At 44.8% G+C, this 11,518-nt stretch overlaps 1 protein-coding gene across 1 annotated transcript; it reads right to left on the bottom strand.

The window, feature by feature from the left end:
* Positions 1–4,738: 4,738 nt before the first annotated feature.
* Positions 4,739–11,055, bottom strand: mis18a (MIS18 kinetochore protein A). Its single transcript, XM_080014107.1, has 5 exons — positions 10,805–11,055; positions 8,781–8,847; positions 8,336–8,458; positions 7,563–7,665; positions 4,739–5,200 (listed from the first exon to the last, which is right to left on the bottom strand). The coding sequence occupies exons 1-5, from the start codon at positions 11,037–11,039 to the stop codon at positions 5,117–5,119; spliced, it is 612 nt and encodes a 203-aa protein (XP_079870233.1). The 5' UTR covers positions 11,040–11,055; the 3' UTR covers positions 4,739–5,116.
* Between the last annotated feature and the right edge of the window lie 463 nt (positions 11,056–11,518).

The raw sequence follows: 11,518 nt of genomic DNA, 5'->3' as shown, positions 1-11,518 counted from the left end.
AGAACTGTTGACACACGGACACATCATAGATAATAATAATAATAATAGCAATAATAATAATCATCATAACCATCATAATAATCATCATAAAAATAATTGCAAGCAGCGATACACGGGGTCCAGGCAAGTCGATGTGACGTGTCAGGTAATGATGTTCGAGTGCTTTTTGCAATGCTGTAGATGAAACAACCAAATCATTTGTTTGTAATGGAATACACTTGTTTTCTTTTCTAAGAGGAGAGTGTCTGACCTGTAAAGCAGCACGTTGTGCTCACCGCTTCGCTGCTGCCTGGGAATGTGGGCTTCTTTGAGAGATCCGGAACCCAAAAACACAAAAACAAAGACATGACTTTGTAACACAGACACAATAAATTCATGTTCCTTGCACTGTGTAATTGCTTATGGTTATTGTGACAACCGACTACAATTCAGGAAGACTGTATACATTGATATCTCTGGAATGTCTAGAAATTCTCACAGTGGTGATTTTGAGTGTCAGTTACCCTCAGAAGCCTATATGATGCCTAATACACTGCGCAGTGTTTCGATCATTTTCAAACATAATAATGGTTTATAGTAATCGAGTCAAATCTGTCACTGTGTAATTTTGTCATAAATGAATAAAGTAAAAAGATTACGATACATTATCCGCGTTTGAAATGCAACACCTACCTCATGTTTAACGGCTGTTATCTCTGTGCTTCTATGTATGTACATTCTGTCAGAGTTTGTGTTTTATATTCCTTTAGTTAAAGTCCAATCCAATAGTCCAGTGAGGATATTAAATATTTGCAGTAGTTATGAATGGCAGATTTAATGTCAGGCAGCCGTTGCGCCTCGCCATTTTGCACGTGTGTCAAATGACTACACGTCACCAGTGACGGCATGACATCCTGGTCTGTGACCAATCAGAGGTCTGCAGTGCTACCACGTAAACATTGCAGGGATGAGAAACGCAGTGTTGTTTTTTTTTTACTAAGTTCTCCTACAAAAATGGGCAGATTTGGATCAAACTCGGAGGATGGCATGTTGGAACTGCCCCAAATCCAAGTTTTATTCATCATGCCCGTGGGTACGTCAGTTCCCTGACATCCATACACCACTGACGTCAATTTTTCAAGAACAAAAACACTAGGGCTACCCGCCCTCTTTGGGGGCTGGACCCCTAATAAAGAAATAGAATAAAAATAAGAAACATGAATGACAATACAAAATAAACACCAAACCTATACAGCAAACCTGTTGATACATTTCAAACATGAACCCAAAAAGTAACAAAAAACAATAAAAAATGACAGATGAAATAAAGCTGTCCTGTACAATAATTTGGAGGAATAAAAGAAACTCAACAAGAAGAAAAATTGATCTCGAAAAATAAACCTAATGATAAACATGAAATGAACCCATAAATGAATCCCCCCCCCCCCAAAAAAAGGTGTGTTCCGGGACTAAAGCTTTCACATGGGACGATCTCCTTTAACTTGAGGCCAAACTGACCACTTCCTGAGCAACGAGCCGTTATCTCTGTCAATCTGTTCGGGATTAGACACTGATGACACTAATCCAGTTTTCGGCCCCCTTCCGATCACACACACACACACACACACACACACACACACACTCGCCTGGGTGTCGCTGGCAGCAGGGTGACCCTTTGTGTCTGGGAAAAACAGACGATTAACCTGCCGCACGCTGCCGGACACACACACACACACACACACACACACACACACACACACACACACACACACACACACACACACACACACACACAATCTCAACACCATCTACAGACCAGCCTCGTAAATATTGATATTTCTTTAACACAGATATATACAACAAAGGCAAGACATGCAGGGACACCCGTGAGGCCAATTCTGCCTCATAAACAAACAGATGTGTAATAAACTAGGAGGCTTTGTCCAGTCAGAGGGGATTAGGGTTAGTCCCCTGGATGAGCTGCTGACTGGATCACTGACACACTCGAAGGTGATTAATAAAATTAGGGGACATCTTGTTTATGAGAGAAGGTCCACGTCCGTTCAGCGGGTACTGTTAGTATATATACAGAGGTTTATATATATATATATATATATATATAAACACCTGACCAATATTGTGGAGGGCGACCTTGTGCCACCAAAGCAGCTCTAATCCGCCTAAACAATGTTGAGGTAGGTGGTATGTGTGAAAGTAACATCCACATGAATGCCAGGACCGAAGGTTTCCCAGTATATCGATGCCTAGAGCTTCACACTGCCTCCACCGGCTTGTCTTATTCCCATAGTGCATCCTGGTGCCATCTTTTCCCCAGGTGAACGACGCACCCGCACCCGGCCATCCACAGGATGTAGAAGAAAACGTGAAACATCAGACCAGGCCACCTTCGTCCATTGCTCCACGGTCCAGTTCTGACGTTCACATGTCCATTGTAAGTGCTTTTGGTGGACAGCGGTCAGCATGGACACTCTGACCGGACTGTGGCTACGCAGCCCCATACGCAGCAAGCTGTGATGCACTGTGTGTTCTGACACCTTTCTAACATAGCAGCATTAACTTTTTCAGCGTTTTGTGCTACAGTGAATCTTCTATGGGATCGGACCAGGCGGGCTGGACTTCACTCCCCACAAGCATCAATGAGCCCAATACCCTGTTGCCGGTTCACTGGTTGTCCTTCCTTGGACCACTTTTGGTAGGTACTAACCACTGCATACCGGGAACACCCCACAAGACCTGTTGTTTTGGAGAAGCTCTGACCCAATCGTCTAGCCATCACTCTTTGGTCCTTGTTAGAGTGGCTCAGATCCTTACGCTTGCCCATTTTTCCTGCTTCCAACACGTCAACTTCAAGAACTGACTGTTCATTTGCTGCCTAATATATCCCACCCCTTGACAGGTGTCATTGGAACGAGATGATCAATGTTGTTCACTTCACATGTCAGTGGTTTTAATGTTGTGGCTGATCGCTCTACACGGTTCGAGTATCTTAGTAATTTCGCGTAGAAATGGATTTCAAAGCCAGAGGATAGTGGCTCTGAGCAAATAGGCGAGTAGAGTAGGAATATCTCATATAGGTTATGAGAAAATAAGTCATAAAAAGGACCTTCTTTACACACACATGGATTTAAAATGGAAGAGAAAATTCAGACTGAAAAAGTAAAAAAACAAACAAACAAAGAAATGTTGTTTCTTCGATATACAAAACACCAACATTTATTTATTTTATTTATAGACAGTCTCGTTAATCATTCTTTTGTTTCATGGAACAAGAAACATAAACATATTTTTTGGGGGTGGGGGGGTGGCACACACACAGGTGATGGCACTCCCAGTTATTTTCCTCTCAAAACAAGAGCAGGAATCCAATCAAAGAGCAGAGCTCAGCCAATGACAGCGCGGTGTCTGTGGCAACAGCAGCGTCAGCTGCGGCAGCCATTGGTCAAGTGCTCGACGCAGGAAAGCGCTGTAATTGGCCGCCTCGCTGCTTCAGCTTCATTGCCTCCATGGCAACATTGCTGCTTTATTGCATAGGGAAGGTGAAAAGGAGGGAGAAAGGCGAGACTTGATCTCAGACACTACCTCTGCATTATTCATCATGTGTCCCCGAGCGCCTGTGCAAGTATCGATGCGTACGGTCACTTTGGTGTGTGCGCCCCACCCCATCCTGGTTTTGGCGGCTGGAAGTGACGGGGTGACTACCAGGGTTGAGACTGCTGCAATGATTGCACTTCGGAGGGGCGAGGGACCCAGCAACACCACCCCATCTATATACAGTATGTACTGTATATCAAAAACGGCTTCACGGTGGCAAGTCCTCCAGTCACAGCGATTCCGCTTCTTGAAAGACCACCGGGACGTGTTCCTATTTGTGACACCGAGGACAGCTCGTCCGGGGGACCCCGCCCCGGGTGAGTGCTGCCCGGCCACCTCATGGCAACTGGGAACCGGGCAACCTCCGCAAGGAACTGGGTTGATACCAGATACAAGAACCCCCACGACCGGCAACACCACCACACAACATGTTTGTTGTTGTTGTTGCCGCCTTTCCCCCACCACCCCCCGCCTCCAAAAGGTTTAAAAAGGATGAAATAATAAGAGAGGGGCGAAGAGCTGGGGAGGGTGTGTGTGTGTGTGTGGGGCGGGGGAAAGGGTGGGGCTAGAGGAGAGAAAAACATGAGAGATTAGGGCCTGGGCGAGGAGAGGAGCGGAGCGGAGAGTAGAAAGGGGAGGTGTGCGAGGGGAGGATGGGAGTTTCATGTCAGACTCCGCCTCCCTCGTGCCTCCATCTGAGCGGGAGAGCGAGGAGCGCCTGTCGACCGGCAGGCTCCGCTCGGCGGCGTAGCACGTGCTCACAGTTGCCATCGCAACCTGCCCTTGGATACAGCGTGCTGGTTGGCCGTCTCCAACTGTTGTTTTCCAGGCGGGCTGATGAAACCTTGCCAAGGGAGGGCCATCTCCACCGCATGCTGCCGCGCACGCTGCTTTTACCCACCCCCACCAAACAACCCAGCAAGCCCCCGGTAGAAAGTCTTGCTGGGGCGCATCTGAGGGGCGCCAATAAACAAACACTTTCATTGACCAACATTTCATCTTCCCAAGCGTTGGCGTTTTAGGGTTTGGAAGGCACGCAGATGCTTTGAAAAAACAGACACAAAAGAAGCGAATAATCCCAATAATGTGAGACGCGACAGTGTTACACAGATAACTACATTTTTTATTGGAATTTATATCTGATAGGAAGACATTTAGGACTGGATTTGTACATAAAAATGGTGATCCAATAATACATATTTAATGAAAAAGTCCTAAACAGGGATATAATGCAGACGAGAGGATAAACTTTTCCGTCCGAGGGGCTGTTTTGCTGGCGGAAAGGAACAAAGAAAAGCTGCGTGAACGATGCCACAATCAATCAATACAGCCTGTGTGCTTATTCTGCAGCTCCAGCAGATCAGGTGCCGTGCCACAGTGCACTTAAGTGGGGAAATGGGGAGGATAATGTCGTGTGACAATTTTGATTGATGAGCGACGCTCCTCGCCACGCCGCTGGAGTTCGCTGGAAGACGGGGAGTGCCAAAACCGGTTTGCAAACGAGCGTTTTGAATCGCCGATCCGATCAAGGTTCCTCCAATTCCTCCTCTTCCAGGCCGGCCTCGATCTTCTCCAGCCGCTGCACCATGGACGCCACCAGCGCCTTCATCTGGGTGGTCGGGGGTTACAGAGGAGGGTGGAGGCGGGAGTGTAGCAGGAAACCAGGGGAAGGCAAGCGAAGGACGGGTAAAAGGACGGCGCCAGGGGACGCAGGCAGTGAGGGAAGGAGGTGGCGGTCGTTAAGACAAATAAAGAGATAGTGAGCGCAGAGAAAGGGGAGAGTGATGAATCCACGGAGGGTTTAGTCGGCAGACAGAAAGGGGGGAGGGATGGGATGGGCGGGGGGGGGGGTGTGTGTGGTGTGGTGGGAGAAGACGAGACAGGTCATCAAGTCCACAAGGTGGAAAAACCCAAACAAGTGTCTGAAAGCCAGACAGACAGAATACATTAACATTGAAATCGCAATAAAAACATTATTGGGGGTTCACTAAACATTGCTGAAGGGAACATAAAGCCAAAGTCACCCCCTTTGTTTTCGAGAGAGACAGGTGACTTTGCTGTATCAATCGGAGATGCGTGTCAGATTTCGGGAGCAGTGTGCCCACACCCCACACGCGAATGCTCAGATCTAAAAGTGTAAAGACGGGAGCCGATGGATAGAACCGACAGAGTTATCTCTAACAACTGAAGCCGAGGGCGGCGGGGGCACACGGGGTTGTTGTTCTTGGATGTTGTTCCGATGTCGACATGTCATTTCTTTGATTTTTTACTGTGATAAGATATGCATAGATAACACATTGGAAAATTGACTTATCACTTGTCATTCATTACGTTAGATAGTGTAAAAGTTGTTTTTCCAGTAAGCCAAACACACGTTGTCACTTACATGTGCTCATAATCCCTCCGACCGCATGATCAAAACATGTTTTCCCTCCAACAAAGATTCCTCAACATTGCCCCAGTCATATCTATTGTCCTTTGTGCCGAGAGTGTGGAGGGGCTGGCGTGGCTTCTCTTTGCACCGTCGCCACCCAGTGGCCAATCGATGGAATAACAGTTGTTTTTTTAGCCCCAAACAAAGACCCTGATGGAATCAAACCGCTCAGGAAATGAGCTCATATTTGTAAATGAGTCATTTCGATTACAATGAGTAACAGTATAGTTTCGTAATAAAGTGGCAATCTGCTTTACTGCGTATTTACTAAAATCGAAAAATCTAAATATATATAAAATATATACAGTATATAAAACGAAATGTTCACTAATGGGAATAATAGAGTTGTGAATCAAATTTAAACAGAGCAGGAACGGTAGGAGCCCAGACAGATACATACAGTGCAGTCTGCAACCAAAGTTGATGTCATTCATTTCCCACCAAACACCGGCGCACTGAGTCCCAAAACACATTTGTCACAAGAGGGGTTCCGGTACCGCCAACAGTTTTTAGCGTGATTGCTTATGAGTAAATAAAATCAAATGAGACTGCTGTTGGCAAAAGCAAATGAACACATTAATACATTGTTTTTATATTAGAATGTTATTATGCTCCGGCTATGATTGGAACTTAACAGCAAGAATGTAGGGTGTTTCTTTCCACTTATGATGGCATTTGTATGGATATGACCTTTGTTGAAAATGGTCTAGTGAAAACATGCATTCATAAATAATCAACATATCAACATAAATAAAAAATAATAATTCACTGATGATAAGTTGTCTGTGGCACAGTGCATTGCATTTTGTGTGGAGTTTGCATGTTCTCCCTGTGCTCACATGGGGTTTCCTCCATCTCACGTCAGTAAGGACCCCCCCCCCCCAAAAAAAAACATGCACACATCATCGTCTGACCAGCGATGGACACTCGTCACCAGGTCCCCGGGCGCGTCCACAAATGCTGCCCACTGCTCCTGGCTGTGCCCCCCGGAGGAAGGACAAGCCAGGATGGGTTAAACGCAGAGGAACCATTTCACCGTCCACCATCCAAAAGCATGTGCATGTGTGTGTGTGTGCGTGCGTGCATGTGTTTTAGTGTGTTGTGCTGTGTGACGATTAAAGATTGTTCTCTTGTCGTCTGTGTTCGATGAAAACGGGCAACACCACTAACTTCATTATTTATTTGGATTGAGGCCTCCCTGCCATATTTATTTAGTTTTTAATTTTTAGTAAGTAAGTTAAATGTTAATTAAAGCAGATGCACTAGTTACTTCTTCACTTTCTTCGCATGCTAAATGCTGCTGATTTTTGTAGGAAATGTTTTTTTTTGTTTTTTTTTTTTACACAAAGCAGATTTTTATTTTAGTATTGGTGTATATTTTGGACAATTTAAATCCAACAATAAATGTTTTTAAAATGCATGGCATACAACGGTCTTATTATAAATTTTAGATTTTTGTGTAATACATATCTTCAAATGGTGTGAAATATTTTATTGTGAAAATATCTATGACCATATCTCCCAGCACTTAGTTTACCTCTGACAGTTGTTGTTCAACAGCTCCTCTGTACTCCAGTGTGACTAGTTGCTGTTGTGGTTTCTCTTCTGCCACCACTTGGTTTGCAGAGCCCAGTACATAGCTGAAAAGAGAGTTGCCACCATAATTAATTCACATTTACATACTCTCCGGTGAATTATCCGAATTCAACACTGCTTGAATTAGAGATGGGACCGATCTGATCCAATATCGGTATGGGGTGCAGATACTGATGTCATTCACTAATGGGATATCGGACAGTTCAAATTCCACAGCTTATGCTGGACCATGACCCTGGCGTTTTATTTTGCTAATTTAATGGTCTGCCTCCATGAGAATTCAACTCTGAAAATAATGAACATGTTTGGTGCAATAAGCAAGTAGGAAGTGGCAGTTGGAAAAACCACCACTGAAGCAGCCATACAGCACTATAACGTTTACATTTCTCAACTGATTTCAATCATCATTTTTATATTCAAGGGTAAATGATCCCCGTGGAGTAGAAAAAGTTTTGAAAAAAAGAGAGACGTTATTTTCCCTACTCCACGACCATTCCAATATGGCGCCGACATTGACATACGATCCAAAAGTCCAGGACCAGATCGAGCTCTTGATGTTTTTAGTTGAAAAACGGTGGACCGGTGCACCTCTAGTCTGAATTTGGCGGGTATTCACTGACATTAACTATCATAACAATGGCACCTATTCAGGAGCTTACCCAATAACTTTGCCGATGCCGTATTTATTATGCACGGCATTTTGCTAAGTCTTACCTGTCAATTTTTTCCACTTCCAAAGAGAATATACTCTTTTTGTAGTCCAGGGTCTTGGGTGTGGACTTACAAACCATGCCGATCAAAGAGCGACAGCCTCGACAGGAAAGATGGACGACGAGACTGCAAAGAATAAAGCAGGAAGTTAAGGAGAGGAAAAACAAAAAAATAAAAAAATAAATTTAAAAAGCCCCAAAAAATGTCCTTTTGAGACAATATCTTGGGGATGACGACTGTTGCTTTCATGCGATGTTTACACACAAGAAGTACCTCAGAAACAATCTTTAGCAATATGGATATTACAACCGATGAGGTAAAGGCATTGATCACAAAAGCGAGAAAACAAGACATTCAAGGAAATATATCTAGGCTCATATCAACAAGATCGATTATTGTACGGACAATAGCACTACTCGTCTTATCGACCAGAGAATGACTTCCTTACCAGTGAACGCCGTTGCCGTGTACATACAAGTGAGTTTCCTTTCCAATTAAAACGTTCTCAGTGACACCTACAATGAAAACAACCAAATGCACAAGCTCAGAGATTCACTTATTATATATGTCAGAGGGATAAGTGTGTGTGTGGTGCATCAGGTTTAAAGTGGTAATCCCCCTAATCTTCTGTGTTGGGTGAACCACAGCCCGAGTCCCAGATTTATATGTTTTGGGGTTTTTAGTTGTTTTTTTTCTTGGTTACTTGAGGTGGGTGAATCTTTTTAGCGTCCACAACCAGCCACGCCGCTCTCTCAAATTCACCGCAGCCGCCTTTTCATTTTAACTACGAGTGATCCATCAGGGCATTCCGATCGGGAAAGGTGGACCCCACCCCCCGTCATTGGAAACAGCATATAGAGGGGAGAACCTGCCTTAGGGCGGCTTTATAGTCGTCGCCGCCGCCGCCGCAGCGTCATTTAGTGTGCACGGCAAAAGTCACGACAGCTCCCAATCTCTGAAGCTCCGCGCTTCAGGTAATTCAAGGTGGACGCGTTCGAAGAAAGCTTGTGCCAGGACGTTGCCGCAATTGATAGGCAGGCTGTATAAACAATGAATCCATGAAGGCGTGTCGATGTATAACCTTTCGTTCGTCGAATATTTACAATAAAATAAGTCCTGTCGGTTTAACGCCTTACACTACGCATATTACTACTTGGAATGAAATAATTTCCGTTTGCAATCAATAAGTAAAAAGTGCAGCCGCTTTGATGAACACTTAACTCTTCACTCTTCACTTCAGCTGCTGCGGTCAGGCAAGCGCCTCCGCAGTCACGCAGCGAGAACAGAGAGACTGAGACGGAGTTTCTTCCCTCAAGCCATCAGAACTGTCAACGCTGACCTCACCAGGGGTCCTAACTGAGCCATGCACTAGGCTCCACTACCTACTGTACTGTATGTAGCATACTGTACCGCATACTGTGTCACTGTTCAGGGTTGTTCGTGATGCCGTATTGCTGCGCCGTACTGTTGTATACTGTGCTGTATTATCCCAAACACTACCTCACACTATTCACATTCACATGCCACTTTAATTCACATGCCACTTTAAATGCACATATCTGTATATACATAGCCATATTCCTTCAACCTATTCCATTTTATTTCAATTTATTTTTTATTGTATTTTATTCTATATATTTTTTATCTTATTCTATAAGTATTCCACTTACTGTATTACGTTTTAGGAGTCAGTTAGTCGGTCTATTAGAAAGGAATTTTCTACTTTTTATTTTATTTTATTTTTGTACTTTTTCCTAGGACTTATTGTGTGCTATCACCGGGTGCGTTGCATTACATTTCACTGCATATATGTATGGAAGTATGTATATGTATGTGACAAATAAAAATCTTGAATCTTGAATCTTGAACTCCAATTCAATTTGGATCAAAGTAAAAACAAGATAAATATGGCAAGTAAAAAGGTTGGAGACTGGTAATTACCGGAAAACTACTCTAATTAATAAATTTAAATATATAAACAGATATACCTACAATTTAACACTTTCTGTTTATCATTCTACTTCGCACAGCGCCACCCCCGTCTTTCAGGAGAATATCGCCGCGGCGTCTACACGTCCAACTATTAAGGCCGCTGCCGAATATCGGCTTCCGAAACGCTAGATGGCGAAGTCGAATCCACACACGTTCTCTACACGCAAACCCTCTTTTTTTTTGGTAATAATTAAAGAAGAGCGTGTGCGGTGCACGTTGCCGGTCCCTCCTCGACCTCCGCTCCATTGACGTCTCCACTGAAACGGCAACGTCGCAGCTCCGGCGTCGCCCCGGCGTGTGGCCACGTTCCCCGGAGAGGCGCCCGTCGGCGACTGCAGACCGCGCTTAACGCCAACGCGACGCCGAACGGCTGTTTGTGACGTCAACGAGACGCTTTCGAAAGAGGAATCGGACGCGGGGCCGTTCGAACGCGGCCAGTCCCGGGGGACCGGCGGCTGCGACCCTTCGACGTGGCCTTACAGTTCAGGTGTATTTGGCTTATGTTGTCGCTCCCGGCCCAGGACAGCGAGTCGCCGACGGGCGACTTGCACTTTTCGCACAGGAACACCACGGGGCTGTCCATCTCGTCGCCGTCCTCCGTTTGCGTTTGGCGAGGGAGCCCCGCGGCTTTCTCGGCGGGGCCCCCGTACGCGGGGCGCCGGGGCTGCCGACGGCCCGCGCCCGCCCTGGTCTTTCTCTCGGCTCGGGAAGCCATGGCAGCCGGAGCACAACAACCGGCCGGACGGTTTCAAACTTTACGCGGGTGGGCGGAAGAAGAGGAAGTGACGTCACGCAGGACGTAGGAACGGATATAATAGGATTTATTTATTTTTTTGAAATCGGTGATATAAACTGGAATAAAAAAAAAAAACAAACAAGCATGGTCCCTGCCCTTTACTGCTTTATAACCAACAATACCAGATTAGTAAATAAATAAATACATTTTAAAATGTTGCATATGATCTACCTAGTTAGCTCCTTTATTACCAAGTTTACAAGTATTTCAAGTCGTTGTACATGGGGTAACAAGGGGTAACTGTTATTTTTTACTCTGATAATTAGTCAATTTTTGGAAAGATTTGGCATTGTATTTTATTATTACATTTTTGATTGTATGTATCATAACAGCACATTTCCTTTATAAGATGCTGCACATTATTTTGAATATGACGATGATAAAAACTTTGAATATGT

This window comes from Zeus faber (assembly GCF_960531495.2).
Source record: "Zeus faber genome assembly, chromosome: 14".
In the NCBI taxonomy this organism is placed as follows: Eukaryota; Metazoa; Chordata; class Actinopteri; order Zeiformes; family Zeidae; genus Zeus; species Zeus faber.
Note: the sequence above shows the minus strand (reverse complement) of the source record. Positions and strands in the feature narration are given on the sequence as shown.